At 40.7% G+C, this 27,541-nt stretch overlaps 1 protein-coding gene across 1 annotated transcript in view; it reads right to left on the bottom strand.

Annotated features, from left to right (window-relative positions):
• The window catches only part of CELF1 (CUGBP Elav-like family member 1), a gene marked incomplete at both ends in the record, with an annotated part of 49,731 nt that extends 27,500 nt beyond the window's left edge, over nucleotides 1-22,231 (bottom strand). Inside the window, one exon of the mRNA XM_084237697.1 lies at nucleotides 22,199-22,231. Within this exon, the coding sequence (XP_084093823.1) occupies nucleotides 22,199-22,231 (33 nt within the window). The remainder of the gene's footprint in view (nucleotides 1-22,198) is intronic.
• Nucleotides 22,232-27,541: the final 5,310 nt, after the last annotated feature.

The raw sequence follows: 27,541 nt of genomic DNA, 5'->3' as shown, positions 1-27,541 counted from the left end.
GTGTAGGTCAGGTGTGTGTGTGTGGGGGGGGTATGTGTGAGAAGATTCACCAGAGACAGAGTGGGGAGCGGAACAGGCAGTCTGTCTGAAATACACTGCTGAGGGGAGGAGAGATCTGCTGCACCATATGGGTTAGCTGCCCAGCTTCATAGAGCTGAGATTTAACTCCTTGCGTACCAGGGAGGCCCAATTTAAGTGTTTTAAAGGACCAAAGTATAAAGTCTGTTGTATGAGCATACAGGGAACTAGACCTTACACTAAATTATAAAAGGGGACCTATGTCCCCTTGACCATCAATCTACATAAGGAAAGCTGCCAAAATCTAGGGAAAAATCATAACCTCAGACAGTTAAGTAGACTGGTTATTTTCTTCCCCAAAGCATCTGTCAGTTGGATATAAGGAATGTATAAAAGAAGCAAGCAACTGATGATGGCACTTGAAAATAACCAACCAAAATTACTGAAAATTTAAAACCTTTGTGACTTGAATTTCACTTAAAAAACTGAGAACTTCGAATGCAGTTTGTGGGGTTTCTAGAGGTCCCAATCCAGTGTGTTGCATGTGTGAAAATATACTGACTAAAACAAGTAATTATTGGGCCTCCCTGGTGGCGCAGCGGTTGAGCGCTGGGTTGCGAAGCTGCCCGCGACCTCTGCGGCGCCAGTTCGATCCCTGGCTGCTCCCCGGCCACCAGAGGAGGGTCCCATATGGCGGGCAGACCTCTCCTGCCGCCCGCTGCTCCCCTCAGCAGTGTACTTCGGTCTTTCTGCCTGCTCCGCTCCCCCCGCTCTAGCTCTGGTGAATTCTCTCACCCTCCCGCACTTCTGACTGTACCCAGTGCATACATAAACAAAATAAATAAATAAATAAATAAAGCCATGCCTCTATAAAAAATAAATAAATAAATAAAAAATAAAACCAGTAATTATTTCTGTGGCTTGTCACTTTTTACTCTTTTGCAAAAATGTGACAATCATATGTATTTATATGTTCATACATTTCATATATAAATATGTATTAAAATTTTTTTGTGAGTTTCCAGTAAGAGTCTTGACAATGATAGCAACTCACTTGCTGAATCAACTAGACACTTATAGCAAAAAAGTCTGGACAATGACAAAATATCTGAACTTAAAGAGTAGTCTTAAAGAAACAGAAATGTTGCAAAAAGTTTCCTATTTAAATCTAAAACCACAAAGACAAAAACCACTAAGATTATTCATTGTATGTAAATTGGCTTACCTAGGACATTATCATATATGGTTTACTGAGAGGATACAACAAAATTAAAGGGAGGAAAATTACCATCTCTTTGGGAAAAGTTTTCCATTTCCTCCCTCTATCCTTAATCACTTCTATCTCCTCCCCCATTAGTGTTAGAGAAGAATAGGGAAAAAAAATCCCTCTTCAGTACTTAGTGCTCTCAGCAAAAGTATAAGCTCAGAGCCTCCCATGGAGTTTCTACAATTAGTAGTGTTCTGTCAAATTGTGACCACCCTTCAAATCAGGTCATACTTTCAGACCCCAAACTAGTTCAGTAATGTAATTCTTGGTTGGTAATAATATACAAAAAATTAAAACTTTATTTAAATTCCAAGTACTAATTAAAAAATCAGTATTTTGAAAAGTCCTGGTTCCAGAAGGATAACAGTATCTTATCTTCTGTGTGAACTCCACCTGGGGTCTCCTGGCTATTACATGGGACAGGAAATGTTAACTGGAGAGCTGCTCTCAGTGAAGTACTGCTTCTACCCACCGGCACCCCTCACACCCACCTGGCCTACAGTTAGAACTAGGCAACAGCTAGTTGGAGTGGGAGATAAGCTTACCTTAGGAAATAGGAAGGAGCAAGAGATGGGACAGGGCAAGAAAAGAACTCTAGCTTTCTAAGAACAGGAAATTATATCCCATAATGTAGAAAAAAGCCATCACCTTTTTTTTTTTTCTTCTTATCTGCACAACAGGCCTCATGCAAGAAGGTTAAAAAGATGACCACAGAACACACCCATCCAGCAGTTAAGCCCATACCTGTAGCTTTACACCTCCCTCTCTGGACTATTTCTGTCTTCACTCTAAAAAAACCAAGGAAAGAAAAATAAGTGGGCCATGACTACATTTCTCATAATTCCAAAGAAAAGTCCCTTTGTCACCAGGGGCTTAAGGTTTTTGTTTTGTTTTGTTTTTTTTTTAAAGAGCCCCTCCCTTTCCCATTTTAAAAGAAGACAATAACTTAAAAATAAACATTTAACATTTCAAAAAGCTACTTTAAAGACACCAACTTTTAAGAGAAGAACCAAAGCAGTAAAATGTTTAAAAGAGGCTTACCCCTAAATATCACAATAAATACCTAAACAATGACTAGAATATATGAGACTTCATTTCAGTACATCCAAGTTACCAGAAAAATCATTTTTAGCTTCTGCTTTTGGATGGGAAACTACAAGAAAGCTAAAAGCTCTATATCATTCTTTTAGCAATTAAAGATCATGTTATTAATGTGAAGAGGTCATGCTACTTTAACAAAAGCAAATTTCCGGAATGGTAGGTGCCAGGCATAAAAACTCTTCAAAGGTAATTAAGTTCCTGTCTATGTGAAGTATCTTGCTGGCCCTAGGACAGTGGTGAACCACCGGAATCCCAAAATTCAAAAGACGGTAAAGTAACTGGAGGTAAAATAAAAAAGAGGAACCACAAAATCAATTTGTTTTATTTTTAAACATTATTGAACAATCTTACTAGTAAAGATTGATTCTATAATGTTGCCCCAAATCTTACAAACTTCCAATCTACACCTCCTGCCAGCATACTTCTATCTGCCCTGGCTACAGATAGAGAACTGCTGAAAGTCACCAAGGACAGAATGTACTGGCAAGTATAAAAAGAATTATGAAATACAAAGCCAGAACACAACTATAAGAAACTATAGTTTACCCACCCTCCCTGAAGACAAAGATGTTTCTTGACTACCATGAAACAGGTGCCTACATACCTAATAAGACTTTTCATATGGATCTAACTAGTTTTTGTGGAACCAAGCATAAGTACTCTTAGCCATTGCTTTGTCATTTTGTGTGTAACTGCCATTTTAGAATTTTAGGTCTTGCAGGTCTTGCTGTCCCGGGAAAAGACTGCATTCCAGAGATAGTTTGGACCCTCACTCCACCCTTACTCTCTGGTCACCAATGAGGGTGAACTTGCTGTAATTGGAGCTGCAGGTTGGAGCTGCATCTTGGCCTGGCCAGTCAGCTTAGAATGATAGCCTGGCAAAGTTGGAGAACTCATCCTTGTAGCCAATGAGTAACTGCCAGAATAATTTAACCTTATTAAAAGACCCCTGCTTCCTTTGTTCGGGGCTCTCGGTATCTGCCACTGCGTTGGTAGATGCCTTGAACCCGGACTCGAGTCTGAAATAAACTCCCTTTTGTGTTTGCATCAGCTGTCTTTGGGTTCTTGGAGGCTATGCTCGCCGAGTCTGCTGACCTTGGGCACAACAGTTTTTAATTTTGCTAATAATGATGCTTCAAATCATTTTAAGGCAAAGTCTTAAAACAAGGAAAAAACAACTTCTAAAAGCACTTATTTAGAGCTGCCAACCATCACTAAAACCTATAAAGAGGAAAGGAACTTACATTTGGTAAATTCACAATACTCTATACAATCCTATCTCATTATCACCATTTTAAGGTAGGGACTACTTTAAGAATTTCTGATGGTAAAATAATCTGCATGAGAGATTCTAATCTTAGAGCCCATAATCCATATCTCCGGAGAAACATGACCACCATCCAGGAGATACAAACTTTGTAAGAGGGATCTGGAGAAGTAGTTACCTTAAAAAGCTGAGCTTGGGCCTCCCTGGGTGACACAAGGGGTTAATAAGCTCATCACTGTGAAGCTATCCACAGCCTCTACAGCAGGAGATTGATCCCCAGCCTGCCAGGGGGCTACCCACTTGATGCAGCAGACCTCTCCTGTCTCACAGGCTGCTCCCCTCTGCAGTGTATTTCAATCAATCCACCTGTTCTGCTCCCCACACCTCTGGCCTGTACCCCAGTTCTATGCATAAATAAATAAATCTTTAAAAAAACTTTAAAAAATTAAATGGGTATCAAATCTGAATAGATAATTCAAAGTGGATAGCCACAAAGCCAAAAGATACATGAAAAAATGTTCATCATCTCTTTCAATAAGGGGGATGCAGTTTGTGAAAACAGTGAAATGAATTCACACATGAGAATGACTCGTACTAAAAAGATCCCCCCAACAAATGCTAGAGAGGATTCAGAGAAAGAAACCTATTATATTGTAGATGGAAATGTAAAGTGGGGCAATCATTTTGGAAAGCAATCTGCATGCACGTTAAAACTAAAAATGGAAATACTATATGACCCACCAATCCAACACTTGGGTATCTATTCAAAGAACATGAAATCATCAGGTCAAAAACTTATATGCTCTACAGTGTTTACTGCACCACTATTTACAATAGCTAGCACATGGAAACAACCTAAGTGCCCAGTGATAAAGAACTGGATCAAGATGTGGTATTGCCACACAATGGAATATTATTAGGGAAGAAGAAATTATGAGTTTACAGCTAAAGGCGGTATTTCCGTGTAGTACTGCAAGTCGGAATGACACATCAATATTGGACATTTACATTGTAGATGCTTTGACAAAATAAGTACCTATAAAAAGTGAGCAGACACTGGGCCTCCCCTAGTGGCGCAGTGGTTGAGCGCGGGGTGCGAGGCTGCCCACAGCCTCTGCAGAGCCTGTTCGTTCCCCGGCCGTGGGCGAGGGTCCCACACAAAAAAAAAAAAACAAAAAACAAAAAACAAAAAAAAACAGTGAGCAGACACTGATGATATTTCTGACGTTAAAAGGGTGTGGGAAGAAAAAGGCTCAAAGGTACATAAGGGGTTGGGGGGGGGGTGCAGTAAAAACCAAAAATAAATTAAAAACTTTAAGTTTTCTTAATAAAAAAAATCTTCTAAATAATGTATCCTGCTATACAGCTAAACTCACTAGAAAACAAAAAAATATCAAGGGCCATCAAGTTGAGTTTGGCCATTTTTCTAAGGCAAATTTTCTAAGTAAGTAAATGTCCGAAGTCTGCATTGTCATAATTCTTTAAGAAGATATGATTAGGGCAGTGAAAACTTCTTGCTCTTGACTCAGAAGTGACTGAGGAAGTTAATTATACATCTGTCAGTTTCCTCAGCAACTGTGGGCTTGAGGACATGCCTCAAAAGGAAGCAAAAGGGGCCACCCCTGGTAGGTTAGGCAGTTGAGTGCAGCAATGTGAAGCTGTCCACAGCCTCTGCAGCGCCGGTTTGATCCGGCAGCCTGCGAGGGTCCCACATGGCGCAGTAGACCTCTCCAGTCTCGCGCACTACTCTCCTCAGCAGTGTATTTCGTCAGTCTGCCTGTTCTGTTCCCCGCTCTGTCTCTGTGAATCCTCTCACCCTCCCACGCATCTACGCATCTGGCCTGTACCCCGGTACTTGTATAAATAAATAAATCTTAGAAAAAAAAAAAAGGGAAGCCAAAGGATATACAGATTATAACCAAGCCTCCTTCCCTCGCTTCCCCTTCAACTGAGGTATCATTGCTTTACAACACTGTATGTGGTTTAAGGTAGAGGTTCACACTTCTTCAGATGGATTACACCACACCCACCACCAAAGCACCCATAATCCCGTAATTCAGTAGACCACTGGGCTTCTACTACCTACCCTCTCCCTATAGCCTTAATTCTACAATCATATATCAGATTGTTTTGGTTTTGCTTTGCTTGTTCCTTTGCTTCTTCATAGTCCACATAAGAGAAATCATCCAGCATTTGTTTTTCCTCTCCTGACTTATTTCACTTAACATAATTCCCTCCAGTTCCATCCACATGGCTGCAATAGCAAGATATCACCTCTTTCTATAGTTTAGTGTTATTACATTGTGTATATACACTACATCTTCTTTATCCGTTCCTCTGTATTTGGCCACTTAGGTTGTTCCCCTAGCTTGACTATTGTAAATAAAGCTGTAGGGAACACAAGAGAGCATCATCCCTTCCAATTAGGGTTTTTGCATTCTTTGTTTAGATTCCAAGGAGTGGAATTGCTGGATCAGGTGGTATATCTATTTTTAGTATTTTGAGGAAACTCCATATTGTTTTCCCTAGGGCCACTGTACAAATTTCTAATTGGAAGAGAAAAACAACATAAATTACTTGGGATAGTTCTGCTCCTTTTAAACCTTTAACATCAGTTGCAATGCCTTCACGTCTTTTTCCTATTATTATATTTCTGGTTAAATAAGAAGGTTTGCTTACAGTTCTCTGAAAAACTGCCCTTCTGTATTCCATCACCTATGAAGCCAAGCAACCAGATAAAACAATCATCAACTGGGAAGTTTTTGTAGCTAGCCCAAGCTCATTACCATGCACACTGCACCAGAGATTGGTGTTAAAATCCAGCAAAGTTTGCCTGAAGTAGCCAATCTACCTATCTTCCTTGGGAACCTGAAGCAGGGCAACATAAATTGCCATCAGATTTTAATTCAAGATCCTGAGCATATATATCACAATTAATAGTGAGCAGAATTTACTTCAAAGGCTAACACATCAAATGAAATAAAATGCATAAAGCAGTCAGAAATAGGTGAAAGACCCAAAACTAAATGACTGTAAAGAAACTAACTGCTTTGCTTACTATAAAATGGGGATGACTGGGCCACCCTGGTGGCGCAAGGGGTTAAGATGCAACATATGAAACTGTCTACAGCCCCTGAAGCACGAATTTGATCCCCCAGCCAGGAGCAACCCACATGGCACAGCAGACCTCTCCTGGCCCGCCTACTGCTCCCCTCAGCAGTGTACTTCGGTCAGTATGCCTGTTCCATTCCCCACTCTGTCTCTAGTGAATCCTCTCACCCCCCACGCTTCTGGCCTGTACCCCAGCTCTTGTATACATAAATAAATCTTAAAAAAAAATAAAATGGGGATAAGTAAGTGGATTAAACAATAACACTGAAACAGAGTAAATTCCCTTTATTTCTAGCAGCCCCACATGCTCATCCCCAGAGCATGCCCTTCCACTGTAATAGGCTGCTCTATGCTGAACAGTCCAAGTCCTCCACTACATCAGGCTTACTTCTGATTTGTCTTAGGAATAAAACTTAACACTTTCACTACGGGGTGCACAAAAATCTCTTTTCCCCCATATGACACTTGCTCTGTGGCTACTATTTCCATGATTCAGACTCAAGTTTAGGGCTTCTGACTCCTTATTGACTGAGTCACTTAGGTGTCCTCTCCCTGACCCTAGTGGAGAAGTTTATAAACAGATCTCATCTCATCTCCTCCACTACCGAGTATGTTCAACCCTTCTTTAATGATGGCAATGTTTTCTCCCAGCTTTTGAAAAATTTACTATCTTAATCAGTTTTAAGTGTACAGTTCAGCGATGTTCACACTGTTGTGCAATGTGATAACAATTTTTAAAGCATTCCTATATCTGGAATCCTCAGTCTCTTCAGAGACCAGAGATGGACTCTGGGGACAGAGGAGCAGGCCTACAAACCCTGTTTATGCAGTGTGAAGATGAACACGTGAGGTTTCCTAAAGATAGAATCCACAGCTTTTGTCAGATTGTTTAAGGGCTCATGACCACTGTTAGAACGGTCCTCCCTTCTGCTGCAAGGTAATAGAATGGGCAATGAGTTCAACTAGACAAAGGCCAAGACTGATGTTATTTGTGTGATCCTGGGTAAGTTTTTTTTTCTGGGTCTCAGTTTCCACATCTATAAAACTAGAAGACAGGACTAGATTGATCTAGACTGTCACTAAAATCATCTAGAAGCATAACTCTACTTTCTCCAAACTGATCTAAGTAAGTATCCAAGGTCTAGGTGAGGGCCTACCATCTATGAGGTATATCTAAGCGATACGATGTGCAAATCTTATTTCTAAATTTTCATTCATAATGTTTTTGTTTAAAATGAAATATATGTCAAATGCTACCGTTTGTAAAAGGGACAAGTCCCTTCTCTTTCTACATACACATCTAGGACATCTTTAATACCAACAACATGTCACATATCTTCCCTATTGAAAATTGAATTTCCTAGTTTACTCCAATTTGTAAATTTCCCACTAATATATTTTATTAAACAGATCTATCTACACAATGTCTCTTTAAATTGTGGATATTTGAATAAAAGCAATAGTATGACCAGTCCCTCTTTTTACGGAAGTGGCATTTATTGTTTGTTTCCTTTTAATTTTTCTACTTCCTCAACTGAAAAGTTTTATTTACTTATCATTTTTACATAAAAACACATTTGGTTTATTTCCTACCAGACTTTTTTCTATGTATATATTAAGTTGCATACACACTAAAATATGTGTATTTATCAAGTTAAATATTCTACTGTATATATACTGTTGCATAACCTACCCTTTTAACAATAAACATTTTCTTGTGAATAGCCCATATTTATTTTTTTTTTTTTAATAGAGGCATGTTTTTCTTTATTTGTTTGCTTGTTTTGTTTTTGTTTTGTTTATACATGCACTGGGTACAGTCAGAGGCGCGGGAGGGTGAGAGAATTCACCAGAGCCAGAGCGGGGAGCAGAGCAGGCAGAAGGGCCGAAGTACACTGCTGAGGGGAGCAGCGGGCGGCAGGAGAGGTCTGCGCACCATGTGGGACCCTCCTCCGGTGGCCGGGGAGCAGCCGGGGATCGAACCCGCGCCACAGAGGCCGCGGGCAGCTTCGCAACCCAGCGCTCTACCGCTGCGCCACCGGGGAGGCCCTGAATAGCCCATATTTAAAAGTGTCGAAACTGGCCTAAAGCCTGACTTTGACAATAGCATCCTTACATATGAATATATTTTTTTTTTAAGGATTTATTTATTTATTTATTTATACAAGCACTGGGTACAGTCAGAAGTGCGGGAGGGTGAGAGAATTCACCAGAGCCAGAGCGGGGAGCAGAGCAAGCGGAATGACCGAAGTACACTGCTGAGGGGAGCAGCAGGCGGCAGGAGAGGTCTGCGCGCCATGTGGGACCCTCCTCTGGTGGCAGGGGAGCAGCCAGGGATCGAACCGGTGCGGGGCAGCTTCGCAACCCAGCACTCAACCGCTGCGCCACCGGGAGGCCCCCCTTACATATGAATATATTTTATCACAAATTTTTCACAAAGTCAACATAATTATTAAGTCATTTGAAATTGCTACAAAAAAGTGATAAAGTTGAATGGCTCTTTGTTCTCTTCCTTTCCCTGATTTGCCATTTTTTGTTAAGATCCTTCCATATAACTATACACAGCACCTAAAAGGTCATCTCACCTGAAAGCCATCCCACTTTGCAGGTGAGGTAAATAGGGAATGTGCAATGCATGAATAAAAAAATCTATTTTCCTACTTCCTCCCCAAATTCCTGTAACTCTCAAAAATTCTCCAAGACCCATCAAGTATTCCTTCTCTCCTCCCCTGCATACAGTTCTCCATTAGGGGGTGGAGTGTAGGAATCTCATTCTGTCTTTAGCTCCTGTTTCCTTGGCAGCACTGTCAGTACTGGGAATTGCTGGATGCAGCAGTAGCAATTACATATGGTAGCTAAGCTAATATGCAGTTTTCCCTAGGCAAAATTGCTAACTCTCCTATGTATCTTTCTAACATGAACCCAATGTTCCAGGCATATCAAGATTAGTTACCTGGAGCTTCTACCTTCAAAGATACAGGGAATCATGCACATAAGTCAGAGGCACGGGGCCTCCGCTGGTGGTGCAGCGGTTGAGCACTAGTCTGCAAGGCTGCCCGCAGCCTCTGCAGCGCTGGTTCATTCCCCAGCCGCCGGCGAGGGTCCCACAAAAAAAAAAAAAAAAAAAAAAAAAAAAAAAAAAAAAAGAAGTCAGAGGCACCAAAAGTTCATACTGAGTGTAGGAAGCTACAGAGGGAGTCTAGCTACAGGAAGTAAAACACCAGACAAAGCACCTAATCCAAACACAAACTCAGTCATTACACTTTCCCTTAATATTCATGTATCAGTCGATCGCCTTTGGCATGGTCTAAGACCACCAGCTCCTTCTTAATTTCAATGCCCTGCCATAAGGCCAAATCTGTCTCATCTAGTGAGTCACTACTGCTCCTCTCTCCAACTGCATTTTGATTTCAGCCCCCGTGTGCAACTCATCAGGGCTGCACCATATGTTGGTACCATGTAGGCAGAATGTGACTAATTTTTTCTAAAACACTGTCAGAGTTACTTTAAAATTACCTTATAATTTTGATGTCTGTGAAAAGTCATTTCTGTAATATACAACCTTCTGGAAAATACTTCACAATTATTTTTCTGAGTGCTCAAAGCTTCAGTATTTTCATTCCCATGCATTAGATAAGGGAACTGAAGTGAAACAAATGATTAAATAACCAGGTTCCATGACCAGTTAGTGAGACTTGTCCTTTCTGGAGTCATGGCACCTGTTTAGTAAAATAAAGTCAGTGTGTAAAATGCTAATTTTTTTTGGGGGGGGAGGTGACTCAACATATTACCTTACCTTACTTTTATTTTCTGAAGATATTAATCTTTAGCTTTAACAAACAAGTTGGAATTCAGAGGCTAATTGCAATGACTAAATGGTCTCATGACTGTCATCTGAGTTATATTTATTTATTTATTTTATATTTAAAGAACAGGTTTATTAGAAAAGCAATAGGATAGTAAAAGACACTTGCATAGACACCAGGGGGCAGGAAGAGCTGCCTCAAAAAGGACAGGTTTTCGGAGAGAGGCCTGCATGTTTGCAGGTGGGCGGCCTTGAGGAGAGCGTCCACTGAGGGAGGTCAGTGAAGAGAAGTCCTGGCATGGTACAGGTCACAAGCAGGCAGGAAGCTGCTGCCTGCAGAAGAGAGTAGGTGAAAGGAAGCACCTGCATAGTCAAAGGTGGACAGACAGAGTGCTGCTCATCTGAGTTTTAAAAGGACTGCATGAATGAGCCATACACCACAAATATTTTTTTAGTTCATAATGATCATAAAACAATGAAACTAACATTTTGAGAGTAAAATAGAGCTGTATCATAGATTCAGCTAGCATCACCAAATTTCTTAAATTTTTTTTTTAAAGGAGGCTACTTCTGACTGCTCTAGGCCTCTTCTCCAAAAACAATGACTGCTAGATTTGATAATTAGAATTATTTTTTTAAAGATTTATTTATTTATACAAGAATTGGGGTACAGGCCAGATGTGCGGAAGGGTGAGAGGATTCACCAGAGACAGAGTGGGGAGCAGAACAGGCAGATGGACTGAAATACACTGCTGAGGGGAGCAGCAGGCGAGGCAGGAGAGGTCTGCTGCCCATGTGGATTTCTCCCTGGCCGGCCGGGATCGAATCCGCGTCACAGAGGCTGCGGACAGCTTCATAGTGCGGCACTCAACCCGCTGCGCCACCAGGGAGGCCCTATTTTTAAAAGACTGCTTACTTAATGTTTCCAGGTCATACGCTGCTCATTCGAGTAACGGGTAGTAATTTGACTGCCACCGCATTAACATCTCTCCACTAATAATATCTCCAATGGTTTACTATCATTTGCAACATATAAAAAAGAAACTTAAGTATCTTGTCAATATTGAAAACACCACTGCCCTTTGAGTTCAGCAGTCACAAATATAGTCTTTAAATAAAACTGTATATGAAGTATACAAAGGGGCATTCATTTGAACAGTGTATAATAGTGAAAACTGAAAACATATATGTGCACAGGTTGGGTATACTGGTAAAATATCTTACAAACCAGCCATAAAGAACACTCTGAGCTTATATAAAAGAGATTAAGGTAGTTCAAATGCACTACTAAAGAATGATCAGGAGGATACATTTATAGAATAAAAAAAGGAATGACACACAGTTTTGCAACTGCACAGTGTTTACAAGGCTGCAGAGATAAAGCAGTGGTTGAATTGTTTACATGTAGATCGTACCTATTATACAAAAATCTTTTTAAAAGAAGACTGGAAATTATGAAGGATAAAGTAAAGTCCCAACTCATGCCTCATGCTCTGTTCCAAAACAAACACTTTGGGTTATTTTGTCATTATCAGCTTTGCCTAAAACGTCTGTGCAGTAATAGTCACTGCCCAGGTGAACCAGCAGTATACCATGTGTGAGCTGGGTGAGTATATTACACCATTTGAAACTGTCCTCAATATCAACTGATGTTCATACAATTTGGACTGCAAACCTTATGGCTGACTTATTTACAAAGTTTGAACCTATTTTCAATCACTCAGCTGTATAGCTACATGTACATTTTTTAAAAAAGATTTATTTATGCATACAAGAACTGGGGTACAGGCCAGAGGTGGGGGGGGAGGACTCACCAGAGACAGAACAGGGAACAGAACAGGCGGACTGACTGAAACACACTGCTGAGGGGAGCAGTAGGCGAGACAGGACACGTCCACTGCACTATGTGGGCAGTTCCCTGGCTGGGGATTGAACTTATGCTGCAGTGGCTCAGGACAGCATCATAGGTTGCATCTTAACCCCTTGAGCCACCAGGGAGGCCCTACATGTATATTTTCTTCAACTATTCCTGCCAGGCAGAGTGCAACACTAGCTGGATTCCAGTAAGGGAGGCAAGGGACAGGGTGAGATAGTATGTCAAGACAAGTTCTATAAATACAGCTTTTGGCCTAGTATCTCAAAAAGGAATCAAAATAGCTTCAAGCTTAAATAGAAAAATCCTACAGTCCTCCAATATCTTATTTGAAGGCTCTGGAGAACAAAAGAGGTCAGGGATCTAGAATAGTGCTGCTCACACCTACATCTTGTTGCCCTCCCCCTAATATCAGAGGGTAGTTAAGATCAAATTGCAGGTATGATTCCAAGCATCTTCACACCTCTTCCCTCATCTTACCTCCACACTACCCAACATAGCCATAATCTCTCACTGGGCTCATTCCAACTCTTAGCCAAACATGCCCAATACACACAAACATACAAACCCCTTACTAGCAGCTAGTGTCAAACTTCTACCATTTCCAAACCCTTGACCTAGCAGCCAAGAACCCTGCCTGTACCATCTGCCCCAATGTCACCCCAAACACATGGGCACTCAAGCAGGATGCTTCCATATGGTCTTGTCTCAGGAGGTTTGTCCTGTTTTGTTGAAAAACAGGAAACTTTATCCACTATTTCTGTTCTTAATTTCATAATCCTGTAAAACCAGAAACCACATCTTTCTATGGCAATGGTTCCTGGATAGGTTACATGCCAAAAAGTACAAAAACTACACCTGTGCTTTAGCCAATTAGGGAGTATGTTAGGCATAACTTGATGCATCCCGAAGGATGTACAGCCCTAGGGCAAATTCTAAATATCTCTTTAGCAATGTCACTTTTTAAAAAAGTGACTTCAATTACCATGCTTCCATCACTCTCAAACTGTGCTCCTCAGAGTGCTTCCTCACATTTAAATACTCATTTATGTGATCTCTGTCACCGCCTTCGAATCAGTCCTAAAAAAAAATCCCACTGTTCCACAAAATTGAACTTATCAGTACTTTCTTTCATTTTTATAAAAACAAGCTCTTCATAAAGTGGAAGACCTATCAATCAAAAGTGCATGTTGAGAACATCCACTATACACCCAGAACTACAGAGGCTACAAAAAAGGTCCAACACCTGTCCTTGAAGAGTTTATAGTTTTCTTCAGGCAACATCAGGAATAAAAAACACAGGACAGCATATTATCCAAGGGAAAGCATATCAAGCAAAGGAAAATCTGCCATCAACTTGAGGGACTAAAATATCTCAGGAAAGCGGATTACTATTCCCCTTTCTAAACAGAGCTTTTGTGCTATCTGATCATGTCGTCTAAGACAGACTGACATTTTCCCCCAACCCTCCACTGACATACTCATTTCAGCAGTGATTTTCCCATGATCATTTCTTTTTTTAAAAAAAGATATATTTATTGATGCATACAAGAATTAGGGTACTCCCATGATTATTTCTTGTGAAGAGATCTTCCTGTTTCTGTTACACTCACACAAATTGTAGGTAATGGTTCAGGCAAAAACTTAGTGGCCTTCCCTTCTCTTGCTCCCTGATGAGGCAGCTCTACAAGACATGTATAGAAAAGAATAAGAGCTAAAGAAGCTAAAATTAATTCTGCTTTCAGTACCTTCAGTATACAGCCTGGCACGAGCAGAGATAAACAGTAATTCTGGGGATGCTCCATGGGCTTGCTATTTGCCTTGTAGCTCTTTATTATTAAAAATGAATTAGTTGAGGACCTCCCTGGTGGCTCAGCGGTTGAACACTGGGTTGCGAATCTGCCCGCGGCCTCTGCGGCGCCGGTTCGATCCCCGGCTGCTCCCCAGCCACCGGAGGAGGGTCCCACAAGGCGCACACACCTCTCCTGCCACCCGCTGCTCCCCTCAGCATTGTACTTCATCAGTCTGCCTGTTCTGCCCTCCGCTCTGGCTCTGGTGAATTCTCTCACCCTCCCCCACTTCTGACTGTACCCCAGTACTTGTATAAATAGTCTTTGAAAAAATAAAAATTCTAAAATGATATAGGATTAGACTGACTCATAATTTAACAATCCAAAATAATATTCCAAATGTGTTATCAGTCAACAAAGATTTACTATAAGCCTACAATGAACCCCATACTCAGACTCTGGTGTTAAACCACCACTTTCTAACCCAGTTTTGCCTCTTACTAGCCAGGTAACTCCAGGCAAATTGTTCTAACTTGCTTATACCTCTGTTAACTCACCTGGAAAATGGTTATAGTAACAGTGTACCTTACTATATTTGTTAGGATTAAAGGATTTACCTATGTTAAGCATTTATAATAGTGACTGGCACACAGAAAGTGCTCAATAAACATTTGCTATTATTTATTTCAGGCACTAAGACTAGTACATATGATGGGAGAGACTGAGTCTGCCAAAATGTTGTTCTTTGACAAGATGATGATATCTTCAAAATGGAATACCTGAGATTATTCAGAAACATTTCTATTTGGAAGATGGGGAGGGAAGCAGGTAAGAATGCGATGACTGGCTGACAGATCTGCAACCCCCAAGTGGGCCTGTCAGTGTCCGGTATAAGCATAACCTTCATTATGAAATACTGTGTTACTTGTTCTAGGAGCACTTATTTACTTACAAACGCTTGTTACCCTCATCATACCCAAAAGGATGTGTGGAACATCTCAAAACATATACAGTGAAAAAATATAAACTAATAAAACGAGACAAGAAAATTTTAACTTCTTTAAATAGATCAAGAACAAAGGAAAAGGGCCTTCCTGTGGCGCAGCGGTTGAGCGCCACACTGCAAAGCTGTCTTGCAGCCTCTGCAGCACCGGTTCGATTCCCTGCCAGCCAGGGAGAACCCCACATGGCGCAGCAGACCTCTCCTGCCTTGCCCGCTGCTCCCCTCAGCAGTGTCTTTGCTCCATCTGCCTGTTCTGTTCCCCACTCTGGCTCTGGTGAATTCTCTCACCCTCCCGCGCTTCTGACCTGTACCCCAGTTCTAGCATAAAATAAATAAATAAATCTTTAAAAAAAAAAAAAAAAGAACAAAGGAAAAGCTGACACAGAGCTGTGTTAGTCAGTGTCATTTACTGAGGTTGACCTGTAAAAATCAAAGAGCTGCCACCGATTTTAAAATCCAATCACAGTTCCTACAAGAGAGTTGTATAGTGATTCACAGTATAAATGGGAAAACATTAGTAAGAAAATAAAAGGTGCTGGGCACTATGAGTCGCCACTAATGAGAACGTGAAGCCAATTTTACACCAGATTGAACAAAATTTTAGAAGTCATTAAGTACTCAGGACCCACGAGAGACCCAGCATCAGCTCCCAGGACCTACACAAACACACGGAGAATCAACAATGAAGAAGTCACAGGACAGATTCCAAAATGATTCAGAGCCAGAATATATCACGCATCCACACCACACAGTCACAGGAAGAGGCTGCCTCAGTGACGGCATTTCTCCAACATTAAAGTCCTTTCCTCTCTTCATGGGCCACAGTTAAAATAAATGCAGAGAACTGTCTCATCCCTACTCAGCTGACAGGTTCTATTCCCAACTCTGCATGCTTATGACTCATGGGGGGGTGTGGGGGAGGGGAGTAAAAGGAAAGTATAAAACAAAGAAACAAATGAATTTAGATTTAAGCTGATCAAGAGTGAGGAATTCATTTCTAATTAGAAGATCTCATAACAAACAAAGTACCTCTGAAAAATACAGCGACACACCCAACAGTCTTTGAAAATAGCCTGAATTCTCTCTTCATGCCATGTCCCCTACTATTCCTTAAATAGACATGACACCAAAAAACATCACAAGCACTCTGTAAAGCCAAACTTTACAGAACACTGTGAATCAGCACAAACACAGCCCAAGCTGCTGCAAAGCCCAAAGCAAAAGGGCATTCCTACAGCTCCTTTCCCAGCAAAGGGCTCAGTTAGGAGGCGGGTCCCTACTGCCCCCTTTTCCAAAAAAGATGTGTACTGCGTCATTTCTTAAGGGGGTAAAAGTATCTCATTCTTTTCTACTTGACTCTTACATCAGGAAACTTGTGTGCCAGGAAAGGAATTCATGTTCACCCATAAGAGCTGATCTTTGTGACCTGTAAAAAAACAAAGGGAAAAACACTCCAACTTTAACAAGATAATTTCTAAGAGAACCCACCCAGATACAATTTCTGACACTAGACTTAACAGTCTGGCATCCTCTCCCTCAAATATATTATGTTAAATAATATATATCTTACCTCTTCGCCCCATCCCCAAGATTTTGAAACATTCTCTACAGTTTGTAATTGACAGAACAAAACAATAGAGACAGGTCACCTTTTTCACTAGGAAACCTCAGTTCTCCACAGAAACGTACACAGACAGATGAACGCACGTAAGTACACAAAACTGTGCTCTGGCTGAGCCCTATGCAGGCCTGAGCCAGTATGGGTGCACAGGGCAGCCACACCGACCAGTTAGTGGGCTGCTCCTGCTGGTGCTGTACAAATATAGAAAGCTGAAAAGTGGAACAGCAGCTTCAGCAGAACAGATTCTGCTCCGTGCTCAGAGAGGGAGGAGCAGGAACCTGAACAGCTTTACCCATACATGGTTGCTGAAAGGGGGCCATTAATGGAAGTCCAATTATCTCATACACATGCATTCTGTTCACACGGCCCCCCCAAAAAAAAAAAAAAAAAAAAAAACAGAAACAAGGGCTGATACTTGAAGAAAGGTTTGAGAGATTCTATTTCAGTCAAGGAACTTCCCAATAATTTCAGTCACTTGTACCAAGAATCCCTCAGCTAGGGAAAACAGAGACGACATTGTAAAAATTCTACTAGGTCAGATTCTTACCAGAGCAAAAGCAAGCGGTGTGATTTAAATTCTAAAATTTAACTTGCAAAAAAGATTATTCCCCAATTTTGTCAATGAGCCTAACCTTTACTGACCCTTTGCTGTTTTCAGAATGAAGGTCTCATTCCAACTCTCAGGCTATGTTTTAGGGTCACTCTTTGTTTTTTCTGGCTGGTACAAGTTAAAATAAATTTTCATGTAATTTAAAAAAATTATTTCCCAGGAGGCTAGCTTATATGACAGGAGCCAAATATTTATGATGCAAAAATTACTTTACTTGGAACAATTCACTCAGCTTCAACTCATTGTATATGAAAAACTTAATTAGTAACCAGAGTAAACTCTCCAAAGATAAGAAATACTGTTGACAGACTCAAATGATTCTGCAGCGCTCAACAAATACAACTGAGTATTTACTGGTTACTGTCTTTATGCTTACTCAGTACTGTAGTGGATGTACTGACAGCACAAATGTTAAGTCTCACTATCTCTGGCCTCCAATACTTAATTTTTAGTATTTTCTGGATAAAATTAACACACGAAATAATAAGGCTGATAGGAGCATATGGCCAGTGCTAAACTACATTTAGCAGAGACAGACAGACACAGAGACTAGAGAGACCTCTATCTTCCTTAAGTCCCGCCTACCAGGCTCACTCAGCATCCATTCTTAACATTTCTCAGATAATACTTTCTGAAAAATATTCTTCCACTTCAGAAACTTCTGCCTAGTCGTCTGAGGGAATTTGATACATTAAAACAAACAAAAAAATACATCTGGCACAGGAGGAAACAAAGTAGAGACTAGAAAAGTTGATGCTGAGGTTTTCTCAGTTCTGCTGTCTTCAATTACGAAGGCGAGCTCCAGGGAACAGGAGCACTGCCCAGCATTTTCCAGCTCTGAAAAGTTAGTGTGTGTACACAGTCCCAAGCTAATGGGGCATGAATATACAAATGTAATAATTAGTCCCCCAGAAACATGTTTTCCCCAAAACTTAAAAAAACAAAAAGCCTTCTAATTCTAAGATATAATTGGTCCACTATTATTACTTACTTTAATATATTTTTATCAGCAAATTAACTATTTGAAATTTTCTCTTTGCTCCTTGTAGATAATGAAGTAACGGTAAGCAAAGGACACTAAGTGATGGTAAACTTTGCTCTCTCAGTGCCACTACCTAGATCGTCTAGTACAAGGCAGAGCCTTGACGACACTCTGTTTGATAACACTGAAAAAGAACACAGAATTCCAACAGAGGCACTTCCATGTCCCATAAAATACAGAAGTGTGCAAGCGTTAAACATTTCATTAAAAACCTCCTGACTGGGGCCTCCATGGTGGCGCAAGAGGTTAAGACACAACCTACGAGGCTATCTGCAGCCACTGTGGCAGGAGTTCAATCCCTGGCCAGGGAGCAACCTGCATGGCGCAGTTGACCTCTCCTGACTCGCCCGCTACTCCCCTCAGCAGTGCAATTCGGTCAATCTGCCTGTTCTGTTCCCCATTCTGTCTCTGGTGAATCCTCTCACCCCCTGCACCTCTGGCCTATACCCCAGTTCTTGTATGCATAAATAAATAAATCTTAAAAATAAATATAAAAACCTGACTGTAAAGAGAGGCTTTTAGATTTAACTTTTCTGAGCCCTGTTAGAGCAACTTTGGTTTCAAAAAAAAACCGACTTATTATTATTAATAGAATACTCTCTGGGTAAGATCACAGTTTTAACTACCTGTTACATACTTTACTAAGATTACTTACATGAATGCAACTAAGTAAAAGAAAAGGACACAATGCAAAAGACCACAATTATATATACCAAGAGTGATTAAACCTCAAAAATCAAAATGGCTATGAGCACCTATAAGAAAAATAATAAACACCTGTGAGAATGGCCTTTTGCAAAAGACTTCTCTCTGGACCTGCTTCCTTAAGTGAAAAAAGGTACCGGAGTCAATTAACACACAGAACTCATGGACATTTCATGTATCTATAAAATCCGTTGTTATATATAAAACCAAGCATACATGCATAAATATATTTTATGTATTTAATTATATCTATAGGGAAGCAGATCTGTGATTTTTTTGGCCAGATTTTTTTTTTTAATAGAGGCATGTATTTATTTATTTGTTTGTTTGTTTTTTTGTTTATACATGCACTGGGTACAGTCAGAAGCGCGGGAGGGTGAGAGAATTCACCAGAGCCAGAGTGGGGAGCAGAGCAGGCAGAAGGACCGAAGTACATTGCTGAGGGGAGCAGCGGGCGGCAGGAGAGGTCTGCGCGCCATGTGGGACCCTCCTCTGGTGGCCGGGGAGCAGCCGGGGATCGAACCGGCGTCGCAGAGGCCGCGGGCAGCTTCGCAACCCAGCGGTCAACCGCTGCGCCACCCGGGAGGCCCCTTTGGCCAGATTTTTAAAGGTGGTCCATGATACAAAATAAGTTTTAAGAACCCAAGATGAAATACTATACAATTTGTTTCATCTTTAACATCCTGTCATCTCTTCTTGTGTTTCTTGTTCTAAAAAGAAGGAAATCTTCATGACTATACCCAGTCAACCACAACAAGCAAGTCACCAACGGCCAAGAAGTTATTCTAAGTAATGTATTCATTCCAATTCAAGCAGACCCTGAATTGTTTTTATATGACAAGGTAACATCAGAATGCTTATTTAAAAGTTTTCAAGCAAATTTCACCATTACAGTTCATCTTAAAGGATTTACGTAAGAGTAGAAGTCCTTACACGCTTAGGGCTGTCCCAATAGAGTACCTCTCTTACCAGGTGCACATTTTTTTTTTTATAAAGTAAAGCTTATAGTTTCCTGGTTCTAATGCTACCCTAGAGCAAACAAAGTAACAGAAGAAGGTACAGAGGGAAAACTCTAGTGCACAGAAAACTGCAATGAAGGAGACTGATAACATGGCAACAAAGAAGTGAGTCATTCTTTTAGCAAGATGTGATATGTGAGAATGGCCACTGTCTAATACCTTAATTTGTTTAAAATACATATATATATATTAGATAAGAGAAAAAAATTAACTTTCCTCTAAGACAATGAAAGAAAAAGTGTCCATCATTGAACTATTTAAACCTAAAAATTTTAGTTTCTCATGGCAACTGAACTCATCACATTGCATATACTGTATATAAAGCACATATTTAGAGACTTAACTAGTAAACTCAAGATGTGACATATGTGCAACGTGGGCGACAACATTATTCTGGGAACTTTAACTTTAAAATCTTCCAACTTTTATTTTGCAGCCCCAAAGATGATATAATAGTAGGTTATGCAGAAGGTGCAAGCTCAAGGAAGAGGTACTAAGAACATAAATAGAAGCCAAGAGAGGAAAGACAAGCAAATGCAGGCTATTAGAAAGTTCCTGAACATGGTCCTCCCCCACTGTGAATCAACTAGTAAATGAGGCTTTAAAGGCATGACTGCTAATGGGGACATATATTGAGAAAACATTTGGGACATTCTTTAGTGTGGCTCAATCAAAAGAGGGCATGGACCTGTGCTCGCTTCGGCAGCACATATACTAAAAGAGGGCATGGACCAAACGAGGCTGTTCCGTAAATGTGATGGTGACTACAATGGGGCCTGGAAAGGTTAGTGTTTTCTTTCTTTTCTAGGCGCTCATGGCAATTGGTTGTTTAGAACGAAGAAGAAATATAAAAATAATTGTGCAGTATGGGAGCTGATACCATATTTTTTAGGGGTAGGGTCAGAGCCAGCCTTTCATGACACATTATGTCTCACTGATTTTACAAATAAAGATGCATCGTCCAGCTTCCTCATCTGCTAAATGACCATGGGAGGAATACCTCCACTTGTCTGTCCAGAGGGACTCCATGCATTTCTTTACAAGGACTTAAAGACGCTATAACTGCTACCTACCTTAAAATCACATTTCCATGCCACTTCTGTTAGGGTTAAATTATTCCTACTTTTTTTTTTTTAATAAAGTTTTTTTTTTTTTAAGATTTATTATTTATTTATTTGTTTATTTATACAAGCACGGGGCAGAGTCGGAAGCACGGGAGGGTGAGAGAACTCACCAGAGCCAGAGTGGGGAGCAGAACAGGCAGAGTGATGAAATACACTGCTGAGGGGAGCAGCGGGCACGGCAGGAGAGGTCTGCGCGCCATGTGGGACCCTCGCCGGCAGCCGGGGATCGAACTGGCGCTGCAGAGGCTGCAGGCAGCTTTGCAGCCCAGCGCTCAACCGCTGCGCCACCAGGGGAGGCCCAAATTATTCCTACTTTTCAACAAGAGAACAGTTAAACAGTTTAGGTAAGTACAAAATATCTTATCAGGGCAATTTAACAGATGTGCCTATTTTCCTAACTTTCTCAAAGATAAGAATGAAACACTAAATTTACATTACTGATTAACAGTTAAAAAGAGTAACTACCACATGAAAAAAACAGGTTCCAAAAAATTATTTCACTAAGATTATGAGACTGGGCCTCAATAAGCAAAAAGTACAGAATAATGGCAGAACATTACAGTGATGGACTGGATGCCCCAAATAAATTCCTACCCTCACTGAGATTCCTAGCTTCATGTTTCCTGTCTACACAGTTAGGATGCACTTGTAGCTCTCTTCTTATCCTCCCCCACCCTCCTACCCTCTGTCTGTCTCTCTTTACCCCCTTCCCCTATCAATGTGAAGTCTAAGTTTTAGAATAAATGAGGGAAATAGGCACTGGGATGAAGCTAGGATTAGAGATTTCTTTCAGAGCCAGGTCACACTTACTAATGTCTAAAACATTTGATTACCTTAATTACCTTGGCTGCACAACAAGAAGTGCTGGTGGTCATGAAATTCCAGAACATTAAAAACTCAGCCACATTTTCATTATAGCATTCTCTACTGTGTTGAAGTCAAGACAGCAAAAGACTGCCAACAGCATTTTCACTTTAATTTTCTGGTAAGACAAAAAGAAAAATTAATATTGGAGCCAAATTCTCCATTTTTAGGTATGGTAAATTCTTCGAGGAAAAAAATATGTTATAACAAACAGAAAACATTTCTCTACATATTAGAAAATACTCATTCATGTCTTGCTTAAAAGATATAAAAGGGCCTCCCCGGTGGTGCAGCGGTTGAGCGCTGGGTTGTGAAGCTGCCTGCGGCCTCTGCGGCGCCGGTTCAGTCCCCGGCTGCTCCCCAGCCACCAGAGGAGGGTCCCACATGGCGCGCAGACCTCTCCAGCCGCCCGCTCCCCTCAGCAGTGTACTTCGGTCCTTCTGCCTGCTCTGCTCCCCGCTCTGGCTCTGGTGGATTCTCTCACCCTCCCGCGCTTCTGACTGTATCCAGTGCATGTATAAACCAAACAGACAAATAAATAAATAAATAAAACATGCCTCTATTAAAAAAAAAAAAAAAAAAAAAAAAAAAGAAAGAAAACCAAACATTGGGTCTGGAAGGAGACCAGCGGTCCATTCACTTTTAAAAAAAAAAAAAAAAAAAAAAAAAAAAAAAAAAAAAAAAAAAAAAAAAAAAGATATAAAAGATTCTCTTTCCGGTTCACTAGTTAATAATCTTAAATGTTCCTACTTCTAATCTTTCAAGCAGTTCTGAAAGACAAAAAAATGAAATAAAAGCAGAAGCACTTAAAGACAAAGGCATTGAATGACAGCATCCTGAACAACATCATATCCAAAAAATGGGCCAAAAAAAAAAATCCTTTTTGGTGTATGTAACTAATAACCCAAAACTCACCTTTGAACATACTTTAGAACAATGACAAACACAACCACATCACTAAAAAATAAAACTTCCTCCATTTGGCTTTCAATTTTGCTTCTGAAATATTTTGAGACCTCTTCTGATACTCGTTAGTTCACAATCATCTCATCTCATTAGGCACATTACTTGAAGCTGAATATAGCATTTATCATCTCTTCCCTCCCACCTGTTAAAGGACTAGCTTGTTCCAAATATGGCATTATCTTTTCAAAGTTCTAGAGCTTAGGCATGACATAATTCTTTTGAAGAAGTATCTGTCTTGTCATGACTGACAAGCATGACTTTAGTGGAGATAAACAGGCTAATTAAAATACATTTGGGTCTAATTTTCAATTGCTATTTTATATGGGCAGAAAAAACATATAGCTTTAAAATAAGAAACATTTATCTCCTCTTTGAACTCAAGCAGTGAAGTTTTTGCTAACTGGACAAGTAACCTAACCTTAGGGAAGAGACAGAGACACCACCTGCCCAATACAGTGTAAAAGGGATTCCGCAGCAGTTAAACAACTGCCGTACATGACATGAGCTCTAAGGTCTTTTCCTTACCTCAGACTTCACAATGAAAAGTAGAGTCATGGTAAATGCAACAGCAGAACAATGTGCTAGAAATTTAGAGGGCCTGAACTGGAATGCTGCTTCTGCTTCTATGTGAGCCTAAGTAAGGCATTTCGTGATCATCTCATTTGCAACAGAAAAAGGGATAAAGAAGAAAAATCTCTGAAGACTCTAATATTCTGAGCCTATGGCTTTCTCCTATGCCTGCCTTGGCCACCCACCACCTTCCCACTGCTGCACCTTACCATAATTAGGCAGCTTTTTTAAGCATCTAATTAATGGAACACAGAAATTAAAACCTTTAACTTTCTATTTCTAGTTTGTTGCAAATGTGCAACAGCATTTCATCAAGGAGTAGTTAACGCCACACAGTTCTTGATATACTGGCTTTTCTTTGAACCCCAGTGACAGTTACACAGTGACAAGTTGTAAGCAAGGAGGTTGTTACCATGGGGACCCACTAGGATTTCTGGGGGTGGATCCAGCAGGCTTTTTTCCCTTTCTTTCAGTTAAAGCATTTTTTGATGTTCTGGATCTGGCAACTCAGAGAACGTGATCTAATTTTTTACCAGCAAGCTGCCTTCAAGAAATATTACCAAAGGGTACAGAATTCACAAATACATCCAAGTCTTAATGTTTTTCCTTATTCATAAAAACAACTAAATACAAACTCAACAAAGCTTCAGTGATCTACGTATGCTGCCATTTCTTTCCGATTCACTATATTACATAAATTATATTCTTTAATATTTTTCCATCAAGACTTCAAAGTTCTCCAAAGCAAGTTTCTACTAAAAAAATTTCCACTTCCTCACATTAGTTCAGAAATCTATCAGACACAAAATGTTATAATAAAAATGATTATAAGATAAATCAAGATAAATATGTTCTCTGACATGACCAGAACAGAGAAATGTTAAGTTTAATCTGTAAATCGGCCTCCAAAAATTGCTGTGCAGACAAAGGGGATATAATTCAGGGAGATGAACTGCCTCTCAGGTCCTTAGAGACACATTCTGTTAAAAGGTACCTTAAAAAAACAGATCACTTACAAGTTGATCTGTGGAGCTGGCTTGTTCAAAGAAGTGGAGTAGTCATAATTAAAAAGAAAACATTTTCCTAAATTGTAAGCTTTCTGGAACAGAATGAAGTCTTTCTCTAGGTCTTACTTAACCCAGAGCAGTTACACCAGCAAAATGAACAATAACAGAAGTAGCACCAGATTTCATAGTAATCTAGAATTTCAGTCATCCTAAGCCTGATCACCAATAATTTGAGAAGTACGAAGTACCTGGAGCACAGCTCAAGAAGTGTCTTTTGTGCTCAAAACTCTTCCCTTGATCTCAAGTTATTGAAAAGTCTAAATATATATGCCACAAAGATAAAATGTGTTGAAAGCAAATTCGTGACTATTTTTATAGAAGTAATACAGAAATTGCAAATTCACAAGCCTAAAAAGGGTCGGGGGAGGGAGGCAAGCGGGAGAGTGGATCTAGGAGACAGGTTATATACTGTCAGCTAAAAGTAAGCAATAGGGGCCTCCCTGGTGGCGTAAGGGGTTAAGATGCAACCTCTGAAGCAATCCAGCAATCGCCACTGCAGCACGAGTTCGATCCCTGGCCAGGGAGCTACCCACATAGCGCAACAGACCTCTCCTGACTCACCCACTGTTCCCCTCAGTAGTGCACTTTGGTCAATCTGCCTGTTCTGTTCCCCACTCTGTCTCTGGTGAATCCTCTCACCCCCCCCCCATCTCTGGCCTATACCCCAGTTCTTGTATGCATAAATAAATCTTTTTTTAAAAAAGTAAGCAATAGACATCAAAATATTCCATAGAAATATTACAGCATGTTCTGTTTATGTTTACTCGTCTAAGCTTTCTTATAGCAGGTCCAAAAGTTCTTTAAAAAGTTTCCCAATCCCATGGGCCTCCCCGGTGGCACAGTGGTTGAGCGCAGTTGCAAAGTTCCCCGCAGCTTCAGCAGCACTGGTATGATCCCCGGCTGCTCCCAGGCCACCAGAGGAGGGTCCCACATGGCGCGCAGACCTCTCCTGCCGCCTGCTGCTCCCCTCAGCAGTGTATTTCCGTCCTTCTGCCTGCTCTGCTCCCCGCTCTGGCTCTGGTGAATTCTCTCACCCTCCCGTGCTTCTGACTGTACCCAGTGCTTGAATAAATAAATAAGTAAAAATCTTTACCAAAAAAAAAAAAAAATTTCTGTAGTTAAAAAAAAAATTGTATTCGTAAATGTATTCAGAGGCCATTAAATATAAACAGCATGATAAAACAGTAGATAAATAATAAATGTTGCATCTTTTCATGACTTTTCCCATAACCCCGAAAGGAGAAGTGTAAATGACAGGGGACAGTTTTGTCACATTAGTTTAATATTAGACAGCCTAGGACACAAAAGGAGACACAAGTCACATGCATAAGAGGCAAACTCCTGGGTGCTTTATTCATTTTTACTACTGGTTTACAATTTCTTTGATTTTATTTTTAAATGCATATCTTGGCCCAGAAAAGCAAGAAAGCATACACTGCCAAGAGTATCAGGTTCTCCTTTTCTCATTCTCTGGAGCTACAGAAAAGAGAGCCAGAACCAAGACTGTCTAGGAGCTTTTCAATTTTTTCAGGCAATGTACAATATGAGGTCTAAGATCACAGAGCCACACAAAGGTTTTTCATAGTACAAATCTTAACCAACCTAATACTGTTCAATGGAAAGCTGTTTATATATTCTCTTCCAGAAAACTCCTTGGAGCATTAAAGTACTCTATCTTCCAAAGACAATGATTTAAACCAACAAGAAATTCACAGAATTTCAACTTTAAAAGTGTTCTTCCTATCCTATACCTCACCTCAAAGCTGAACTGTCTCAAAATCTAGGAGTAAAGTGCCATTTGGGGACCTCTCTGGTGGTGCAGGGGTTAAAGTCTCAGCACGATAAAGCCATTGCCAGTAGGGGCCTCCCCAGTGACACAGCGGTTTGATTCCCAGAAGGCCAGGGAGAAACCCACATAGCATGGCATACCTCTCCTGCCTCACCAGCTGCTCCCCTCAGCAGTGTCTTCAGTCCGTATGCCTGTTCTACTCCCTGCTCTGTCTCTGGTAAATTCTCTCACCCTCCCATGCCTCTGACCTATACCCCAGTTCTTTTATAATTAAATAAAGCTTAAAAAAAAAAAAAAAAGCTATTGCCAGTCATTGTACCATGAGTTCCAGTTGGATCCCCTGCCAAGGAGTTAACCCACATGGGGTAGCAGACCTCTCCTGTCTCGCCAGCTGCTCCCCTCAGCAGTGTATTTCAGTAGATCCATCTCTTCTGCTCCCCACTCTTTGGTGACTCCTCTCACCTCCTGCACCCCAGTTCTTGTATGTATAAATAAATCTTTAAAAAAAAAAAAAAAAGGAACCTACGCTTAAAAAAAAAAAAAGGAGGCAGGGCCTCCCTGGTGGCACAAGGGGTTAATAAGTACTGCACTATGAAGCAATCCGCAGCCTCTGCAGCACGAGTTCGATCCTGGGCCGGCCCAGGAGCAACCCACATGGCAAGGCAGACCTCTCCTGTCTTGCCCGCTGCTCCCATCAGCAGTGTACTTTGGTCAGCCTGCCTGTTCTGTTCCCCACTCTGTCTCTGGTGAATCCTCTCACCCCCCAACACACACCTCTGGCCTGTACCCCAGCTCTTCTATGGATAAATCTTTTTTTTAAAAAAAAGCATAACACTGTTTAGGTACATATTCAAAATAATTTGCCTTTAATGTCAAATAATGTCTTCCAGCTTATTCTACCTGGCAAATTCCTTTCTTCCATTTCTCTA

The sequence above is a fragment of the Talpa europaea genome, assembly GCF_964194135.1.
Source record: "Talpa europaea genome assembly, chromosome: 1".
In the NCBI taxonomy this organism is placed as follows: domain Eukaryota; kingdom Metazoa; phylum Chordata; class Mammalia; order Eulipotyphla; family Talpidae; genus Talpa; species Talpa europaea.
Note: the sequence above shows the minus strand (reverse complement) of the source record. Positions and strands in the feature narration are given on the sequence as shown.